We start from the raw sequence: 23,520 nt of genomic DNA on the forward strand, positions 1-23,520 counted from the left end.
ATCTATATATAATGATATATCTCTAAATTCCACGTAATATTGAAATCTTCGAAAAGTAATATAATATTTTTAATTCTACGCTTACGCTTTAACCTTACGTGCGAAATAAGTAACAAATGTATTTTTAAATTTGGAAATGTAATTTTATTTGTAGCACGAGGAAAATGCTATCCAATAGCCAGGAATCAGAAATATCAATTGAGGTTCAAGTGTCATCTGTCACAACTGTCATTCCCAAGAAGATTACCTTAGTGGATAGCTAATAAGAATTTTGACACATTCATTTCTAGATACACATAATACACTTATTTAAGAAAGGGCAGATTGCCATTTAAGGAAAACTATTTGCTTAGTGTATCATGTCGCAGCTGCATCAAAAAAAAATATCATAAAATCACCAAATATTGGCGATATCTTCACATAGTCATGCGTTTAGCTGTTTATTTCGTTAAATGGTGATAATTCATTTGGCTGGCCAGCTAAAGTTGTTCTTTATCTATTTACTAAAATGGTAAAAATTCATTAAGGTTATCGATCTCTATATGTACCTAAACATTATACTTAGCAACAAAAACTAGTAAAATTAATAATTCAGATATTTTTAAAAATTTATGAGACCTCTTCAAATTTTACGATCGATTTTACGACATTTCATATTTCATATTTTCGAAATATACATACATTATGTTCCCATACAACTTTATACGCAGGTGGGTTGGCTTTTACAATGCAGTCAAAATAGACATCATCGCCTTCTTCTATGTCATTAGGGTTCATTTTGGACCCCAACTGCAGCGTCACGATCGGCATAACTGAAAAAGATATAGAAATTTATTCAACAAATTATTGTTTAGTTGATAATCAACGAATACGATTTATTTACAATACACCAATGCTTTATTTTGTTTACAAGAGCAGTGTTGGCCTAGTGCCTTCAAAGTGCGACTCTCATCCCTGAGGTCGTTCGATCTGCTGTCCACCAATAACCTTTCTATGTTCGCATTAAACATTCGCTAGAACGGTGAAGGAAAACATCGTGATTAAACCGGCTTGCCTTAGACCTAAAAAGTAAACAGCGTGTGTAGCACAGGAGACTGATCACCTAATTGCCTATTAGATAAACAAATGATGATACAGAAATCTGAGGATCAGATCTAAGAAGGTTGTAGCGCCACTGATTTATTTATTTTATATTTAGTATAAAATAAGGGAGAATCTGGTCTTAGGTAATCTTTGCAACATTAGTTGTTGTGCAATATACGTGTTGTTAATAAATATTTAATTTTAATTACTAAAATGCTAATAATGATACTCTCATTTGAAAATGCAAACGTGCCAAACATGTTTTGTAACTTAAATCTTTTTAATATTGTTAATTAACTATACGAGTATTTAATGTCTAAAACTGCGACTATATATATATATATATAATGTATATAATAGCAATTTTGATTATAAATTTATATAATACTAAACGGGAACAGCCAAAGTCACCTCTAGTTTAACTTAGATAAAAGGTTTTTCATTCCACCAGCTCAGTTACTCCCGTGAGATATATAAATTGTACGTATTTATGGAGCTCTTAAAACTTGACAGAAAATCCCTTAAGGCATTGAATACTCCAATATTAAGAAATATATATCGTTACTCAAATAAAAGTACATATGAACATTGAACAATCCATAACTGTAATGCAAGTGTTTCTGAAATTTTAATAAATACATACTAAGATCTTTCCTTGTTGTTGTCAAACGTCAAAATATGCTTTTCTAAAGGTACTCGATAGTTTTACTCGAAGTCGAGTAAAAATCAACGCGTGGACCGCAAAACTCACATCTCGAAGGTGCTATGCAGTATAGGCATACTTACAATGTAAATCCAGTTTTATACTCGTTTCAAGAGTAGCGTGTTCGAGTTTAGAGTGCGTAGCACGGCATTTAAGAGTGTGACCATCGTCCTCCATACGAGGTGTCCATCGAAGAAATGATATTGTTTCATTACGGTCTTCTGAATCCTAAAAATAAATTATTGAAGTTATACTTCTTTAGGCGCGGGAATAATGATGAGAATAAATTTTTACGATGCGAGCGCACACCGTCACAAAAAACCGACACCCTCAATATCTGTTCAAAGTCGGTAAAACAGTCTGGGCCGCTAATTGCTTGCTCTGATTTATCGCCAAGCTGCATTGTCTGTCATAGCGTAGTGTTTTTTAGAGTCGTGTCGTTCTACAAAAGAAAACCCGTTCCAGTGTGATAAAAAACATAGTTTTTATTATAAAATATCATGATTAGTATTTATTATATCGTTTCGATTAGAAGTGACTATTGAAATGGACAAGAAAAATGCAATTCGAAGAGAGAAACGTCCCTCTAAAGTGCTCGAAGATAATTATTACATCAAAGAAGTATAACTTCTAACGCAAGTACACACATGTTTTTTTTTTCATTTTGAATGATCTATATTATTTGTATTAAATAATGAAACATGTGTACTCTTGGCATTTGTATAAAGCGCGTCATTGAAAGTGCTATGGTATACCAAACAATAAACTGCTATTCGTGTCAACATTTCTACTGATTGACTGATTATAGATCAACACTCGCGTAAGTGTAGCCTTATATTATGTTCCTGTATGTATGTACTTTACATTGTCAAATTGTAATAAATATATTTTTTTTAAATATAATTATACTCTCTACTGTTGTCTATCCAGGGACTTTTTCTAACACTCATATTTTTTTTATTATAAGATTTAATTATTAATATAAATTATACTATTAAGGGTCAATTCGACCAAACAAGAGTAAATCTTAATCTTAGAATAAATCGGCAGTTAATCGAGAGTAAATCAATTTTACGTTTTACCAACTACAAATTCTAAGAATAGTGGGCCTATTCGGGTATTGCTACTATACCGCCGTTTCGCACGGAATAACAGCTATTCCTAGAATAATTTAATGGCGTCAGTCAGTCCAATCAGCTGATTTCTGTCATTTCACAAATATGTATTCTGTGTTTTAATTTCAAGTCAACGCAACGCACTAAATTAATAGTCTGGCATTGTATAATGAAGCGTTTAAACAAATTATTATTTATTTATTTATTTTTAGATTTTTTATTTTCTATAATATTAGAATGAAATTCAACTAGGCTCAACAGAAGTTCCTTTTTAGACGAAAGCGTCAAACAAACAACAAATAAAAACTTTTTTTTGTCGTTTGACACCTGTTAAAAGCTACTTTTTCACACTATAATACGGCAAAATCGGGTTGACATGATGTATGCTCTTACACTGGTACCGTTGTAGAACAACATTTATTTGCCGAGTTTTATTTTCGTTCACCATTCTCTTGCTATTCGCGTATTGTTATTCCTAGCGCAATTATACTATCGATTACGTGGACAAACGACTATGGATTTACTCGAGATTAAAATCATGGAATAGATTATTCTTGGTATAGTTACTCGTGTATAAATTGAAGTTTGGTCGAATCGACCCTAAGTCTGTATAGTATCTATATCATCATCAAGTCATGGGCACTTCATTAGTCACATAATGAAGTGCCCATGACTTGATGATGTTCGATGTAGTGATATTTTATCAATAGAACTTTATTACTATTTTCTTTGATCTAGGTCTATAAATATGTAGATCTATAAATATTAAATGTGATGACACATTTCAATGGAATAAGATTGGCTATGTGCATTTCTAGAATGTCGTGTCGTTTGTGAAACGCTTGAATATTTAAGAAAATTGTATAGTTACCTTTTGTGGGTCAGTGACCGTCATTTCCTTGTTATCAAGCCACCAAGTGATCACAGCGGGTGGTCTGGCACCAATTGCTCTGCAGGCTAATTCAGCTTCATTACCAACAGATAGTGGCTGTTCTCTGGACAAAATCTCCACGAGTAGAGGTCGCACTATAAACAATAAATTAATAAATAAAATATAGATACGAATTAAATATATTTTTTTTGTATATCAACAAAATATTTTACGAAACTTCATAAACAGCACCTAACATAAATAACTCCAAACTAATAGTTAAATTACAAAAGTGTGTTTAAGGCTAATGGAACAAAGTTATAACAACCAGTTCAAACTACGATATTAAAATATTAAAACAACGTCACGACTTGAACATTAAGCGAAAACAAAAAGGCATTAATGCCGTCCATTAACATTAGTAAAGTGGAATGAAAAGCCCGCCATAGGAACTTACATAATCATTATGAGAAATAACATCCAGGATTTTCGCCGGCATAACGGTGTGCCAGCAAATATAAACTAATGATTCTCTATGAGAAAAGACAAAAGAAATCTGTTGCCTGTCGTCATATTATGGCTTATTTGAGCCGGTGTGCCGTTTGATCTAGGTTAATCGCGGGGATTTGTGGATTTCGTTTCGTAATAACAGGGAATGAGGCAGGTGAATAAGAGTGGAAGAATGGCAATTTCGTGAAATTACTTTCGAGCGGTGTAGCGCGTATTTTTTAAAGTTTCGGATAATTTTGTGCGGTTAATTTGGCCAATGATGTAATTACCGTCGATTTATTTAAACGGGATGAGGTAGGTGAGATTGGCAATTTTACGGGCTTTTGTTAAACGAGTAACGTCTGCGGGAAAAACTGTTTACGTGTATATTGTTATATCATGTTTTATATTTTCTACGTTAATTTAAATAAGCCTTCTTTAACGGATATAACTGCACATATATTGGTCTCCCACGCACCACGACGGATGTAAAGTACTCAAAACACCGGGTTATGCATAATTGAAATGAACTCGTGTATATCCGTAAATTTTATTTAAAAACTTATTGCCCCGCGAAATACGTTTCTCCTTTATGAGATTTTACTTAGCCTACCTTTTTAGTACGTACCGACATGGGACATTTTGCTATACTACCACAGTGAATTTTTCTCTATATTTAAAGCTCAGAGTTTAGGTCAATAGTTTAAATATACAAATAAAAAATAAGGGTGGATCGTAGAGAGGTGAAAATTAAGGAATGTAAGAATGTATCGTATGTTGCATCTAAAAAAATAAAAACAAAAAAAATAAAAAAAATTTTTTTTTTTGGTTGGACACTCCTTATCACTTAGAGGTTTATATAGATGGTAGCTGATTCTCAGACTTAGTGAATATGAATAAAAATTTTCATAAGCATTGCATTATTATAAGAACCATTACTACTAAACTACATGAAAAACTGACTAACAAAAACATCAAATATAATTTTAAAACCTACTACATTGATCGAACCACAGAAAAGTATTGGTAATTTTATTAAATGGTTTTTTGTTTTATTGTTTACCTACTTGTACAAACATAAAGTCAACTTTAAAGGCACCCTGTACTTTAATGTCAATAATAGGTTCCTACTGTTGCACTTTGTACCTATGACCTTAACATTGTTAACCGATAATTATATTTTTGGCGAGGTCCTTCATATGTGAAAGAGTTCCTGCAAATAATTAGGAAAAATACATAGCTTAGTAGAGCTAAAAAATATATGTATAATAGGATTTTACTTTGTTCATTTAAAAACATAAAAAAGCTTTTTATTTTTTATTATAATTTTATTTTAATTAATATCATCGCTTCGGTGGACGGAAAAATTGTAACTAATTTATGTTCCACCGTGACATAATTTTTTGTATTTTAATTATTTTTTCTTTAAATCAATAAATAAATAACACAAAATTATTTAGATTTATCAGTATGCATAAAACTTTACAATTTATCTAGTCTATTCAAATGTTTATATTAATAACTGAAGTAAACTTGCTCGAGACTAAGATAAACTTAGTCCAACATTTAGAGGACGCAAGGTCTCAAGCGTAATTTGTTAGTTTCATTTGTATTTTAACTTATGTACATAATTATATTACTAAGAATTGCACAAACTTTCTTTGCAAATTAACACTTTCTTCTACTATTAATTAAAAAAAATCCTGGAACATAGACTATTTCATATGAGAGGCACAAAACGCTGAAATAATAGGTTGGGGAAAAAGTTTCTTCGCATTTATCAAGAATATTCAAAACATATTTTAATATAGTTTATTTACATTTAACTAAAGTATGTAGGTACCATTTTGTTCGATAACTTTTTGCCATCTTGTAGGTAGGGATATGATCCCATTACTATAGAAATTTTGGGGCTTCTGATCAAAATACCGCGACAATTGGTTTTGGCAGTTCTCTCGTGATGTTAACCTGACACTGCCTAAAGAATTCTGAAAAGACCGAAACAGCTGGTGGAAATTTGATGGTGCAAGGTCAGGTCTATGCGTCGGATGCATTAACACCTCCCAGCCAAGCTCTCTTAATTTTTGCTGAGTGGCTAAAGATGTGTGAGGTCTAGCGTTATCTTGATAAAAAACCACATCCCTTCTGTTGATTAATTCCGCCCGCTTTCTCTCAACTCCTTGCTTTAATGTCATCAGTGTTTCGCAGTAGAGTTCAGAATCGATGGTAAAAAAAAAAACAAAAAATTAAATTGAAAAAGCTTAAACCAAATTTGTGTTACTCTCACAAACACTGCACTAGGTCCATAAACATGCAAATTTTTTTCGCGGCTTGCGTTGCATTTTTACCCTTTTTTGTAGTAAAATTTTAAAATGTATCGAATTTCTTCATTAGATTCACTTATCTTGACGGTACGAAAAATAAATAAAAATCACACATTATCCTAATATGAATTTGGAAGAAGAATTATCTTCTTTAAAATCTCAACTTTCAATGATAACAAAAACAGACAAATACATATAGTATAGCCAAAGAGATTTTGTTACTAGTTCATACATAGTATAATGCGAAAAGTCTTTTTCCCCATCCTAATATATATCACTAATACAATTTGAGGCCAAAACCATTGTAGCGTCACTAGATTTAGGTATGAAAACTCAGTGACTTCAGTCTTAAATTAGATGATTGCTTTAGTCTTTGTTCATAATAGGAGGCTTTATTTAATACACAATAATATCTGGAACGAATTGTTTAAGGAATTAGAGTAAACGTTGGGTTGTCTAATTTTGAGAACAATAATTCAAGTCCCCGTTATTAGGACGGGTAGAGGTCAATGGACGGGATCTTTGACATGTCACGATAATGTACTGTATATGAAATAGTTCAGCGCATTAATTATACAGCATTCGTGAAGATAACAACGGAATTATATTATTCAAATGTTATGTTACAAAGGACTTCCAAAGATAAGTTGGTCATTAGTTTATTTTACGCATTTTCCGCAAGCAATTGAAACAGGTATTGTCTGTAATACAAATTGCAGTCGCAAAACATATTATTATCGTCAGGATACTCATCTTTGACAAAAAAGGTACAGTACATAAGTTCTTGGTATTCCTTTTTCGTAATTAATCTATTGAGAATAACCGATCAATACAAAAAAATGACAGAACTGGTATATATGCGTTCTATTCCTTAACGTTTATAAACCCCGTTGGGACGGATATACCAACTTAGTATCGAAAAGTGCACGCCCGACAGGTGAACACACAGTTACACACAGGAAATTTTTAAGAATCGTCAACTTCCTTACTTCCACAGATATATCTCTTGTAAAAAAAGTGGAAAATAAATCAAACTAAAAAGTGAAAATAATTCCTAATTTAGGCTGTTTTTTTCACTGACATCACTTTTTAGTTTGATGTGCTTTAAAAGCGTGTTTTATAGTTTTTTTAAACTATATTTATTTTCCACTTTTTAATCCTAGAAGCAATACGTGTTGTCTCAATTTAATCGTATTGCTTTGTGGACTTAAAAAAATTTCATTGTTTTTTTGAGATAAACCTATGAAATTATTATATTGTCGCTGATTCTTTATAAGTGTACAAAGTTTGAATTAAATCTGTCCGTTTAAAGTGGGTCAAAATCGAGTCCGAAGGAGTCGGTTACATACATACATACAGGTGAAGCTAATATAAAGCGTGTAAAAAATACAATTTAATTTTTCTGTTAACCCATCAAGAATCTCCTGATTTGCAGTCCAACAGGTTAATTAATCACCCAATGAAACAGTTAAATGACGCATTTAAATTCAATAAACCTAACAATAATGTCGAAATACAATTTAGTCTATTTCGTTATTTTTATACAACAGTTTATTGTCAACGTGATTTATGAATTAAAGTATTCAACTTCGTGTCAACATTTCATTGTTTGAGGTCACAAATAATGAACGAACTCAATTTGATTTGAACTGTGATATATTGTTTGTAACTTTATCATATTTTACTACTATGTAATTTAATAATTCAGGTTTCAGGACGTTGTTATAAATCAAAAGTTTGTATCAAACATTTCAATGTATTTAAAAACTTTAGTATGAAATTACGCAAATATCATTGTTTTGTTCCATATTCGCATCACTCCTATACGCGATATACGCGCGTAAGAAGTTCTACTTCTTTGGCATTATTAAAAATAGTTTTTGATTGCATGCAAATAATTAATTACAATTAAATAATCAAAGACTGGAAAAGGAGTCTTTATAATCAATAAAGTTCAGTTTACATTTGAAAAATTAAATAAACAAATATTTATTATCATTCTCTTACATTAAGTGTAACATAAATTCTATTTTTATTTGAATGTTGTTTTTAAATTATGTCCAATGCCGTAGCATCTTCCGTGGGCAACTTCATTCTGTTAATTTTGTGTCACAGTGCGCGCGTATCGTAAAATTTCACTCTCATTAATTTTTCATAACGCGCCTAAAGAAGTATAACTTCAAAAATATTGGTTCACAGTCGGCTTTCGAACACACGTTTAAGACTGATAATGGTCTGAGAAATATGTATAACATTAAGTTTACTTATAACGTGAGTTTTAAAAATATCTAAGCGCATTTGAGCTCTATATAAGAACAGTTGTATCACACACTGTTTGACTGTATGTCAATTATTAATTTTTTTATAAAGAATAATGTAAAATCTATAGTTGCAATATTTGTAAATATGTGAGCACCATGTATCTACATTAATTTAGTTATCTGCTGCATTGTTATTTATAACACCATGCGCCTAGATAGATATAGTATTTTTTTTGTTCTAGGTACATGGTCTACATAAATAATTATCAAATCAATGTATACAAAACATTGTAAAATCTATTTTAAAAGAGTATGTAGTTTCTTGCCCATTCTTCTCCATATGAAACTTTGTAAAGGGCAACTTCTAATTTTGACTTTCAATAGTGCCTTTTTAATAGGCCTAATTAAAATAAATAATTTGACTTGCCTAGACTTGATTGGTTATCTTTCCATTAATCAATTTACAACACAAGTTACCACAACAATCGCATTGCAAATCAGTACAACCACAAAGCTAGAATCGATTAAGTGCCCTGGGTGATCGTCATTTGTTTGCCCTGTTACGAACAGAACCTAGAAATCCGGCAACGCTTGTAAGCTGTTAAGTTAGAGAGCTGAAGATGTCACATTGTTAACATGAACCCCTGGTTTAGGTACTTGAAGTAATTATATGTAGAAATGTAGATTTACGTTGTAGAATTGTTATATAATGTTACTGTAATTATATCGATTTGGACTTTTCAACAGCAAGCCGTGGCTTAGTAGCTAACGCATATAGCTGCTTAAGCTGTAGGCCCAACTTCGATGACTTGCGATTATTTCAAAAACTTTACAAAAGAATTACGTCTAAAACATTCGTTAATTTAAGATTTATTACTTATTTATCAAATCTTTATACTAATTAAAACTATGTAAGTATAGTTTTTATTTATTAACAGACTATGTAAGGACATTAAACATAAAACAAATGCATTTAATTTTTAATGTTAAACATAAACAATTATCTAGAATTTAACCCAACTACTCGGTACATAAATTATCCATTAAACAATTTACATACTCGATCCGAAACCAATTGAGCTGAACACTTTATCAAAACAATAATAACTGGGTAGCGATGAATATATTGTGTGTGTATAACTCACTTTACAAAAGCATGTATTCTTAATTTATTCGTAACAATTACAATATTTTCGTGTATATTTATATTTCCTTACATATATACAGCACGTATTATAAATAAATAATTATTACGAGTATACTCATTCTTACTTCCTAAGTGGTTTAGTATTTAAAAACACAAAAATGTTATTGTTTCGGGCTCGTATTAACTGATCACCTACTATCATAAAAAACAAGGTAGAGAAGAAAACACGAGAAGTAAAACACATGTGATGTATAAAAAATAATTAAAGGGCAGGTTAAAAACAAAACGTTATGTAACATTATGCAATAATAATATGCAAGTAAAAGAATTGAGAAAGGTTTGATTTTTTTACATTACAGGGCAAAGATTTTACGGTACACCCAAAAAGGCTGGTACTGCAGTCTTTGAAATATTAATAAATTATTATTTTTTTTTAATTCAGAGATCGCCCTACCCAGGCAAGACCTGTGTGTATCTGCAGTCTCTTGCTACCCTTTGGGAAACAGGCGTGTCTTATAAAATCAAAATAAATATAATATGTACTTACGATATAATTGGATCTGCACATTGACTCGCAATGGCGGCACCAGCGCAGTATTATCAGCAGCGCATGTGTACACAGCCTCAAAGTACTCCCTTTTGAGTTTTGGTATCTTTAGTTCTAATGTACTGAGCAAAGAACCATCTTCGATTGGATCCAGTTTTGAGACCATTTTGTCCCCGCGCCACCAGCGAACGCGCGGCATGGGTTTACCTAAAAAATATGTGTACTTAGTAATATTTTAACTAAGAGTTCGAGACGAGAGAATCGTTAAAGACAGTATAGATGGAAAAAAACAAATGCCAATCCTACCTTGAAAAGGTGTATTAAGACAAAAGAAATTGTAGTAAAAGTATGCTTGCGAGACGGAAGCTCCAAGGTCAGTGTGATTTACTATGAGCCGATTTAACTTCTGAAGTCTATGCGAATAACGGAATTTAAATAAAAAGTTAAAATAGTAAAATCCTAAGAAATATTTTGAAACAGATTGATCTAAGTTTAAAAACATTTACTCTCATATATACAATAACATTAATGAGACATCGACAAATATCTTATTTATTCCGCCAGCGTATTAAGTGTTTATTATTTATCATTGTATATTTTCTACTTTTATCGATTTCGTTATATAATATATGTTATTGATCTTAATTTTAATTCACATTTATATTTCTTGATATATATATATATATATATATATTAGCTTCTGGTGTTACTATTCTTAACTCAACAAAATTGACGTAAATTTCAAATGTTTAATAGTTTCTATGTTTATAGTTTTTACAGTTAATTTTCTATATAGTAAATTAAGTTAGATATAAACCAATTTTTGTGTTGTTAAAAAACTAAAGAGATAATAAATAATTAATTAGAAAATAGATAAAATTACTTAATCCATTGTAGACCAGAGATTAATGCTTGCTAAGAGAAATATACCATGAAACAAACTAAATAATTTCGCCCGCGTGATGTAAACATATTTAAATCTCTGTAGAATCAACGCGCTCTGCGTAATACAACACTTTTAGCTAGTACAAGGTATTCCACTCAGTCAGTAGGTGCCAGTAGCGTTGAGCTATGAGGGCTGTCAAAGAAGTTCAAAATAACAAATGCAGCACACGTTTTTGCACCTAGTCTAGTTTTAATATTGTTAAAAATTACTTAGAGTTAGAATGACTACTTGTTTGGTCATATATGTCGGTTTATCTGCATATTGTCTATAATACTAGTATATAAAGTACTGTGTTTTTTGTTCGCAACAAACGAGATTCGATAGTGAATCATTACTTCAGATGGGAAAGACGAAAATACTTGTAAATATAATTACCATACTAATTAATGTCGTAAGACATTCAGAGGTTCCAAGGTTGTCTGTATCACCGCTTTTGTATGAAAATATTAAGTATTTATAGTATAGTTTGACTTAATTAAGAGTGGAATTATGGAACTGTTTATATTAAAAGTGTTAAAATTAAAGCGCCATTAAATTTTTTTGTTATTATTGTTTAGTACTTGTATAAATACTCTTTAATTGCTGTTTATATTTTCGACTGTTGATACCAGTAATTAGTGTATTTCTATTTATTTTAGTTGTGTATTCTACTGTTACTTTGATAACATTCTGGTTTTCTTATTCATGAAGAAATTCAAGGATACTTCTCTAATTATAACTTTTAAGTTTTCTTATTCAATAAATATTAAATAAAATACAATAATAAATTTAAGTCAGCATAAATAATTAACGAATTAGGCCTGAAACATAATGCGATATCACATAATGTTTATTAACATGGCACAGTACCTGACTGACCATTCCATTGTTCTTTCTTATTTAGGTTAAGGACACGCATTTAAGTACTGAATTATGGACACGAAAACTTTTCAAAGTTTTGATAAATTATATGGGTTCGTTTAAAGTACAACAATATCAAATTATAGGTGTGTATCACGTTTTGATATTTAGTTTTAGTTTATCAAGATTTTACTACTAAATAATTTAACAAAAACTATACATATATCAAAATACTAACACAAAATATGAAATTAAAAATATTAGAAAATCTTATTCGCGGTTACGTGTTTTAAACTCTATTTTGTCTTTTATTGACATAACTTTTAGACATAGAAAAACACTTATTAACCGATTTGAAATTATGTTTTATTATAAATTTACAATTATTTTACATAATTTTAAATTTAACCGACGTTTCGCTTTCTTTACAGCGTGCGTGGTCACGGTGACTGAAGACAAAAGGTGTTGAATGTCAAAAAGTATCACAGCTGTAGAAAAAAAATTGTGTTATCTGTATTTATTTCCCCGGAGTTGGTATCGACTAAAAGATGTAGGGTTTTGGCAAAAATGGCTCACGGTGTCCTCTATCCGTCTATCTTTTCTCCGTCTATTTTGTTAATTCATTGTATAATTGAATGCCTTTTACATTAGGAAACGTTTTTATTGCACCATTTTAATTATTTTTAAAATTAACTTTTATATTACGTATTATGAACCTGCTTTATGAATTACGTCTCGCCTAGACGTGTAAAAAATGCTTAATGATAAAAAATATCGTATAATAGTTTTTTTAACAGAAGGTAAAATTTAAATGATTTTATTAACATACGAGTTCCGTTTCATTATTTTATATAAAGCTTCATAATTTTTCGAAAATGTAAAAACAGTATTAATAAGTATAAGAAGTAATAGCTGTGTTAACAAAAAAAATCCGCTAGTTTTACCTCCACTTACAACACAGGTAAGTCTGAGACTGGTATCTTCGATGTATGGGCCGGCGACGCCAACAATTTCTTTATCACTCTCGTCAAATATTTTCGGTTTTTCTGGCAATTCTGAAACAGAAATAAATCACTTTTTCAACTCTGCACGGCTACTAATTAAATTATTGGCTATAATTAGTGATCTCTAACAAAGTATTGATTTTACAATCATGAAGTTTAATGAGGGAACTCACGGTCGTCGTTTTAAATAACATAGTACGAGGCGTGTATTTAAAGTAAGGTCTCCATTTATTTTTTTCACATTAAATAACATGTATTTACAAAGTTTAATACATTGCTGTAAAGCTTGAAATCTAAGCTATTTTTCTATATAATCGCCATTCACTTCGATGAGTTTCTTCATTCGTACGACAAACTTTTGTATCCCCTCCTCGAACCATGTTCCCGCCGCCTCGCGCAGGAACGAAATGAAACGTGTCCAATGTGCCCAAGACTTTTCGCCAGTTTTGAAGAGGAAGGGGAAGAATTTCTCGATTCAATCGTTACAGGAGATGAAACATGGGCTCATTATTACACACCGGAAACAAAGGAGCAGTCGAAACAATGGAGACACACGCATTCGCCTAAAGTCAAAAAATTTAATCAAGAAAAATCAGCAGGCAAGGTTAGTAAAATACCGTCCATAAAATTATTTTATAAAAAAAACAAAGGTATATATGAAGTGGCATAGTGCCATAATCACTTAAGGATTGCCACATTTCTGGGTTATAGATTATACACGATACTGACACAAATACTACGCCTGGAACCTTTACCATTAAGCTAAATGCACTACAGAATGATAACCCAATTAAACACACCCTATTGAAGAATTTAGAAATTTAAATTTCGAACTGTAACAACACAGATTTGACTTTTTGGTTTGAATAATTTTTATTATATCCAATGTGTTTTCAGGTAAACTGTCAAAACTTTTAAATAACATGCGATTGGCTCACTAAAATACGTATCGATTCTAAAAACAAATACACGTTAAGGCAGGTTCACAATAGTTTTATACCAGTTTTTGTTTCACACGATTCAGTATTTGTTTAATATCCCGATTCAGCGAACTATTTTCCCATACTCCTCCGAAATGGCTCGACCGATTCTTATGAAATTTTTTATGCATATTCAGTAAGTCTGAGAATCGGACAATATATATTTTTCATCCCCTTAAATGTTAAAGGTGGTCCCAAACCTAAATTTTTATTTTTGTTTTTTAGACAAAACACTTGCTTTTGATGATACAGCATACAAAAATACATACAACCCTTAATTGTCACCCCTCTACCATCATCCCCTACTTTTTATAATAGTAGATAGTTATTTTTATTTAAGTAAAAAATGTTTCCTATAAAAAATATACATGGCAAAGCGACGTTTGCCGGGTCATCAATGTATATAAGCTGGGTTAGAAGCAAGTATTATCTGAAATGTCAGAAAAGCTTTATATTGTGATCACGGTTGGTGTAAAGCACTTGTCGAGTTGTATAATTTTCCTATCGCTGCGTCTAGACCGCTGTAACCTGACGCCTCATCAACGCCATTTCGTGATGATGGATCTATAGCTGAGCGTGTTACCCTTTCCATACATTTATTTATGTATACTTTTGTCTATGTGGAACTTTTTGTTTGTCAATAATGCAGTAAATTCGTATTTGTAGAAGTGAAATAAGTTTTTTAATATGTAGGCCCACCTTGCGAAAATACTATTCATAAATAATATTTATATTTTTAATGTTCTAAAACTGTATGTAGCATTATTGTTAATAGTTATATAGACAACGGATGCAATGACAAACAGTGAGCAAATACCTTTCACATGGCAATCTATTTAAAATTCGTTGAATTTTGTCACGGAATCCGTTCCAACGCAGATCTAACGATTAAACCAATCATTCACACATGTCAAATGATTCTAACTTTATTTTGAAAAATCGCTTTTTAGTTTACCGGTTGTGTACGATAATTCATTTGCGAGGCTTTTGATTCACAATTTTAAAGGCTTTTTGAAATGCTAAATGACAAAGTGCATTTTACATATGGAGTGGAAATATCTTATTTTATGTTTATTATTAAAATGAAGCGATTATGAGGCCACCTTACTTCCCGTGAGAAAGTAGCGAGAGAAAGAGAGGAGAAAACTCGAGATCGTCAGATGTTTTTTTTTATGGCTCTGGCACGGTTTGTGCATTAGCCAGCGTCAAGTATAAGATATTTTATAATTCGTGTTTGCCTTAGAACTTCGACCGTGTTCTTCATGTACGGTTTAGGCACTCGCCCGGTACCGCACAACCCTCCTGTTGATGCCAACCCCCACGACACCTCACCACCTCAACAATATTCTTATTTAACTTATAGCTCATACTAAATACTATTTATATCTATGAGTCGCCAACACCTCCCAAAGGCCGAGAACAAAATTAAATTAAAACTTGCCCTCGAACCGGGAATCGAACCCGGTACCCCTCACCTAGGTGCCACTTAATGAGACCGCTAGGCTATGAGGCCCCTAAATTATTATTTATTTATTAGGACAACAAAATTAGGACAAACACATGATATAAAAAGCAGTGCCGTCCCTGTAACAAGTGGACACGACCAGCGATAAACATATAAGACTGTAAAATTTGCAGTTTATAACTAAAAGTAGTTAAATAAAAACAATTATTTAAAGCATTTAGCCTAATTTTAATAATAAATAAATTGAATGCAGTGATTTGCCACCAAATTGCTTTTTATAAAAAAAATACCGATTTCCGATTATTCCTTCCGACGACCAATCTAATTATTGATACAATGTAAGTATTTTTTGTTGAATTCAAATCAATTTAATTTCTGCGTGTATCATATTTTCATACACTAATATAATAAAAAGCACCGCTAAGTGTTTCGGTACATAACTTATAGACTAAAAAACTGATAAAACATTACAATCAAAATGCTACATTATCTTTGATTATTAAGTCCATACATCTTTTTTAATATTTATAATGCCCTGTCCCAGTTTTGTTGTAATAAGGTTATTTGAATATAATTATATCCCCTGTCTCAAGATACTTTACCTTAAAAACGTTAAAATTCTGCCATGTTTAACAAAATTAACATAGTATGTACAAAGTAGAGCAAGATAAAAAGCCTTTAAAGCAAAAGTGTAAAGTAGTTTTTGTAATAGTCCAGCTGAGTCAAGATACTAAGTGCAGTCATCAAGGTAAGTGCATCGACACAATAGCAAAGTAATAACTGCGATCGGCTACTGCACATAATCGATGCCATTTTCAGCAGATTTTTAATGAACTTTAGATATCGCAATACCCATTTCGTTACCTAAGCTTGCCCCACCGATCCTACGTTGATTCGATCGTAGTCTTTTATACAGTATTCCTTGATAATAGGACTAAAACAAGGTGCTACTTTTTAGATCTGGGCCTCAGATCTCTGTATCATGATCATTTGTCAATCTAATAGGCAAGTAGGTGATCAGCCTGTGCTTGACACACGCCGTCGACTTTAAAAAAAAAATACATTAAATGCTTCTAATTTTACATTTACTGCCAGTTCTCAAATAAAGGGCGTAGAACGGAAGAGAAGAACTGGCAATAAACTCTCCGTCACACTTTTTAATCGCCAAGTTTTTTGTTTTACACAACGTTTGTAAGGAGCTGCAACCAATACGCCATGTTCCACATGACATCTTAACTAATAAAGATGGGCGGTGTCATCCCTTTAGGTGACCCTGCTGCCTGTTTTCTAGATAAAGAAAAAATAACTACGTAAGAAATATGTTAACTTTTGAATATACTATTCGCGAAATATTTGTTCCTTATGTATATAATTTTAATTAATTAAATATATATTTCAATTAGGAGCATATAGATTATACCATGAAAAACTAAGAAGCCAGGGTCTAGTATTGTTTTCGCTTTACAGATAAAGTATAAATATATGTAAACTAGCAGACCGGCCAAGCGTTGCTGTGGCTAAGGTTTTTGTTATATTACATAGTAGTAAACTATTCAAGGGAAACGGTACGAGAACACCAGTCATGGGGACCACCATGCTTTATTGGTGGTTATGCCATTAAATTGTAGTTTATGTGAAACGTTGGTACTTTCAACACAGCGCCATCTGTTGGAATTGTGACTATCAAATAATAAACAAATATTTTGCAATAAAATAATATTGCGGGTATAAATTGAGATGAAAGCTATCCTATCTTTTAAGTTGGATCAAACTGCACACGGTGTGCAAATTTGATTGATATCGGTTCGGTAATTTAGGAGTCCATAGCGGACAAACAACGTGACACGTAATTTATATATATTAAGATTAGGAGCTTATATATTAAGGTTATACCATGAAAAACTAAGAATCCAGGGTCGAATATTGTTTTCGCTTTAAAGATAAAGTATAAATATATGTAAATTACCCGATGCAAGTATTGCAACCCGTCTTTTTTTACATTTGAACGAGATTCCATACATTCAGCGTTTCATAAATTACCAACATATCGTGATTGGTTCCACCCACGTGTGAATATGTAAATTCGCATTTATTTAAGGTTTTCCCTTTGCCATAAATATCTGTATTCGTTAACATGCAACTCAAAATGCTATTCGTGTATTCATTATTTGGTCTTTGCGCTATCGAAATGGTTTATTTTGTATAATGATTGGAATATGAAAATAGGAATGTACTTTTAATTTCGATCTCACGTCAATTGAGTTTGGCGGTTATAATGTTATTGATGTTTTCAAAGCCTTAAAAACTCAAGGGAGGGTAACAATACGTTGTGTTTGTGTGTATATTCATGAGTAGATGAGTCATATGGTTTGACTCATCAATTATTAGTATCATAAATTAATGGATTTTGAAGTCGGGTTTAGGTAAATTCTTATCATTGAGTTATATTTGTACTTCTGTAAACCGTTTACTTTTACTCAAACACTCTTTTAAAATAATTTTTTTCTCTATAAAAAACTTATTGTTTACTAAACGTAGTCTACAGTTTACCGTCGTCTCTTTTTCTAAAATATTTCTTACACACAGAGTATTTAGACTATATATATTACAGATATCGACAGAGCATCGACTACAACATCGACATCATCGTAGGTTCGATCCCCGGCTGTGCACCAATGGACTTTCCATCTATGTATTTCATCATTCGCTCGAACGTAAATGTAAAATTAGAAGCATTTAATTCTTTTTTTTGACGTTCATAAGTTTACCTATATCAATAAATGATTTTTGACTTTTGGCTTGTGGCACATCTGATGCATTAGATTAAGTTATGTTATCTAACTATAATAAATATTTATATATTTTATACTGGGTGTCAGAAATAAAGGCTTAGTAATAATAATAGTTACATAGTGTGCATATCGGCAAAAACAACGTAAATCATTTAGCTATCAATTACTATAATAATTACGATGGTGCAGTGTTGCCAACGTACAAGTCACCTGAACCAGATGTCCGTTCAGAATTTATGTTTCGACATAGGAACGAAGCCAAATCGAGCCGGTTTATAGTACGAGCATCTTGCCAATATTGCCGTTGAAATAATGTTTAGAACCCACCGAATGTTTATGGCTGACATAGACAGGGCACATGATTGCTATTATGAAGTCTATGGTGATTAATATTTTTGCCACATTAACGCCATCTTTGGCCGCGAATTTGGTAATTGATAAATTCTTCTGGATAGGTAAGATAGGTAGAATAATTTTTCTGCTAAGTATTAGTATTATATTATTTTTCTACTTTTGCGACTGATGCGCAAACTAGCTGCTGTGGGCAGAATGACCAGCGCTGTGGAACAGTCTGCTCCTAAGTATAATGCTGAGCCAAGGCCATTTACAGCCACAGCACACACGTATTACATACTTAAAACGTACCTTGTTCTTTAAAAGAAAACATCTCTCATTTTTTTTATTATTATTATTTTGTGTTTCTATGTGTTTTGTTTGTAGTAAATGTTATGTCTATAAATATCCGGCTAAATATTCCTTGTACAATTAGCAAATTTTCGTCAATAGATGGCGTTGACAAGGTGTAATTTCAATTGTATGAGGGAGCGAGCGGCGAATCACGTTTTGGGTGCGAGGAATTGCAACCTTACTGTAAAGACTTGTAAGTCAATGTCAATATAATGGAAGGTTGTTTTCTGTGGTACCGAGTCATGGGGCCTCTTGGAGAATGCTTACGGGACCCCAAGTTACCCCAACAGTGACGGGTTTAGTGGGTGTAGAGCGAGTCCCATACTCTGTGCGGAAATGCATTCCCTCTATTTAAAAAAAGGCGTAATTTCAATAGGCTGCGTCCACATCAGGCGAATGCGCTACCTCTTTAGCGCAACTCATGCAAGGCTCGTTCGTATAAGGCGCGCGCGCGGCGCACTCAATTCTCAACTCTCTTACAGTTCCGTTTACTGGCGTGGACGGAAGGAAGACGCGAGCCGCTATGGCGCCGCCCGCGCGCTGATCGCGTACGGCGCCTACGGGCGGCGCAAGAGCGGAGCACGAACAAAAATGCACGCGCGCACCTCGCAAACGACTCGCGAGCTGCACATTCGCGGCGCATTCGCTAGATGTTGACGCACCCTTATATTACACAACTATGACTATTTATTGAATAGCCAAAAAGGTTATCATTTAACTAGTGGCTATAGAAATTTAACAACTGTAGATGAAACATTACATACTAACCAAGCTACGTAAGAAGATATAATAATAACAAAAAACTTAGCGATTTAAAAAGGGTTGGAGAGTTTATTAGTAGTCTTCTCGTCCGTTAACGCCTTCATTTGAAAACTGGCAGTGAATGTAAATTCGCAAGCATTTCTTTAATGACGTTCATAAGGTAACACAATATCTATGTGAGTAAATTATATGTTTATTAATCTTTTTTCTCTTTCGTTTAAGTTGTACCGAAATTATATTAGCTCGTTAGAAATAGCGGCTTCCTTGTTGCGGTCACAAATTAGACAATCGCTAATGTAGAGTTAAAACTAGAACGGGATACCGGATACTCAGACATTCGGGTGTTATTTCTGTGCATTCACTTTGAAGATTAAGGTCTAAATACTTAAATTTATTGTTTTTTTTTGCTCTCAAACATCACACATTTAAAATAAGAACAATCAAATACTTATGAAAATATTTTATAGAAAGGATATACACATGTGAAAATGACATGAGTACTTAAGAAGGCGCAGTGCTAACCAGATCCAATTAACTTCTTCACAATCGAGTATCCTACAATATCCCAGCGACTCTCGAGGGGACTCTTTGTATTAAAGAAGTCGCATTGCCTCATTATTATTTAACTATTCTAATTGTATTGATTTTTTGCAACGTGTTAAATAAATACCGCATTTTGAATCACTAAATAATGAAGATAGACTAGACACAAATTATTTTAAAGATCAAAATGACATCTATCTATTAATGGGTGGCGGTATCACTTAACATCAGGTGAGCCTTCTGCCTGTTTACCCCTGTTCCATAAAAAAAAAACGTGTGGCACTCGAGGACTGCCGCGGTAAATCTATTGCATAGCACTTTTTATCAACTTATGCAGTTATAATTATTTATTTTTATTTATGCAGTATTTGTTTTTCTTTGATATTAATTCAAGTTTTTTGTTTGATATTATTTCAATCTACCACTCTACCACACTCAGACTAAAACGCCTATATAGTCTGTCTCACCGATCTCGTCAGAGAGATGGGAATGCGCAGTATGCGTTCTGTCCCACTCTAACGCGAATTTGCCGCACCTATATTACGTCATCGTGTGTTAGGTTTTTTTCGTTACGGAATTTCTTGATTCGGTCGCCACGCTCAAAGCCCGCGATAAAATCTATGCAATAGCTTAAAATACAAATTATTTTAAATATCAAAATAAATGACATCTATCATACCATAGAGATATGAACGTGTCAGAAATAGAGGCGACTGCAACAGTACTTGGTATACAATGATTGAACAGCGTAGCGAGCCAACGTTTTATTGTTTTATTGTCTGTAGCACTGGTATGACGTTGGGAGGTAAACGTCATTTGCAGGCGCGGTCTCATCCGTATTTTTTTACAAAGAATATATTGTTACCTGACGCGGTTGCGGAATGAAGCTTAAGTGATTCGGTTAGGCTATTACCGTATTGTAAACCTTTGCACATTGAATTAGTCCTAGAATATATGATTAAAATTTCTAATATTAATTTATAATTAAAATTTTAGGACCGTCAAATAAAGGTGTTAGTTAATTTGTCTTACAACTAGCTTAGAATAAAAAAAAAATAGAATCGTACAATAAAGGTGTTAGTTAATATGACTTACAACTAGGTTAGAAATAAAAAAATATAATTAAAGTTTTAGGACCGTACAACAAAGGTGTTAGTTAATTTGACTTACAACTAGCTTAGACTAAAAAAAAAATTAGAATCGTACAATAAAGGTGTGTTAGTTCATTTGACTTACAACTAGGTTAGAGATAAAAAAATATAATTAAAATTTTAGGACTGTACAATAAAGGTGTTAATTAATTTGACTATGTTAGAAATTATTGTAAAAATGTATAACCTATATAACATAAATTTAATACGTCTACAGAGTAGAAAATAATAGATGATAATAAGGATAAGATACCTTATATAGAATATAATATAATAGTACCATTTAAAACTTTACATTAAAATATAACAAACAAAATGTAAATGTTACAATTAATGAACTCCATTACATGAAATCATTAAACTTAAACAGAGCGAATCTCAATTTTGTTACTATGACAAACCGCTAATGTGTACATTAACGTAATTTGTTCTTGTAATTAAAACAATGATACTCATTATTCTACATTATTTTATTAAAAACGCGTAATAACTTCTGGCTTGGCTGTTTCACATGACAGGATTTCGCTTTACAAATTTCTTTTAAATTATAACCTCATTTTAATTGATGTCTTATTTGTATTGGCTTAACTGCTGAAAATATATTGTATTAATTCATTACTTTATATTATACATGTATCAAATCCTGTTGGGCTAATCTTTGGAAGTCGCTTCTAAAAATCAATATCTAATTACAACTATAATTGGCATCCTATTTGGCATATATAACTAAATATGTATTTATATTTTATATATATTATATGTAATACATATTCTTAAGCTCCCATATACCAAATTTTATGGTTTAAAGGCGCAAATGACAAAATATCGAATCGACACCTAATTAACGTGAATGTGCAAACTTTAGGCTAATATAATAGTTATCAGGAAAACTGATCATATTTGAAAATTTGGTTAAATTAGGTTTTTGAACAATTAAAAGTTTTATTTTCATATATCTTAATATTTTGACTATATTAATAAAAAAAATTTATTTATAATATGTAATGTAGCCGTTTTATACTATCACAATTTACTCCACCAATAAAGAACTAAGAGAACATATAAATAGAGTTGGCCAGTTAGTTGTTTATTTTTATTATAGAACAGGGGGCAAACGGGCTCACCTGATGTTAAGTGATACCGCCGCCCATGGACACTCTCAATGCCAGAGGGTTCGCGAGTGCATTGCCAACCTTTTAAGAATTGGTTCGCTGTTTTTTAAAGGACCCTAAGTCAAATTGGGTCGGAAATACTTCAGTGGGCAGCTGGTTCCACATAGTGGTGGTACGCGGCAAAAACTGCTTTGGTCCGTTAAATAGATTAGGCTGGTAGGTTGGAGGAACAGGCATAGCTATAGGAATAAACGAGTTTTTTTTAATGATATTGTGAGAATGTGCAAAAAATTCTTCATAAATGTTATTTAATAACTTTCACAGTCAACATGTTTTAATTTCTTTGCTTAGTTCCATTAGTTTTGTCTAAGTAACTCTATGTCTTATGAGATATGCGCTTGCGCTCGCCTTTTTTCTAACAGTAGTTTCCTGGAAGAGATCGCTCGAAAGCGATAAGGCCCTCCTTTTTATTAATTATTTTAATTGTCTTGCATTTTTGTATTTCCAACGCAGTGTTATTGAATAAATAAATAACAAGTTGTGGTTTATACCGAGCCTCAAATCTGCTAATGCAGCTTACCACAAGCTGTAACGCAAGGATAAATTACGAAAGAATGATATAGCGGGCAATAATAAAGGAAGAATTGGCTGCTGGCCAGTGTAAGGCACATTTTATGAGTAATTTAACTCACGTGCTG

The 23,520-nt window shown here is 32.2% G+C and overlaps 1 protein-coding gene across 1 annotated transcript in view; it reads right to left on the bottom strand.

Moving 5' to 3' along the window:
* Positions 1-23,520, bottom strand: part of LOC125057802 (hemicentin-1-like) — a 165,264-nt gene that overhangs the window by 30,620 nt on the left and 111,124 nt on the right. The window contains exons 5-9 of the mRNA XM_047661704.1: positions 13,271-13,381; positions 10,541-10,747; positions 3,773-3,927; positions 1,870-2,014; positions 682-812 (exon numbers count right to left, since the gene is read on the bottom strand). Of these exons, the coding sequence (XP_047517660.1) occupies positions 682-812; positions 1,870-2,014; positions 3,773-3,927; positions 10,541-10,747; positions 13,271-13,381 (749 nt within the window). The remainder of the gene's footprint in view (positions 1-681; positions 813-1,869; positions 2,015-3,772; positions 3,928-10,540; positions 10,748-13,270; positions 13,382-23,520) is intronic.

This window comes from Pieris napi, chromosome 17 (assembly GCF_905475465.1).
Source record: "Pieris napi chromosome 17, ilPieNapi1.2, whole genome shotgun sequence".
Classification (NCBI taxonomy): domain Eukaryota; kingdom Metazoa; phylum Arthropoda; class Insecta; order Lepidoptera; family Pieridae; genus Pieris; species Pieris napi.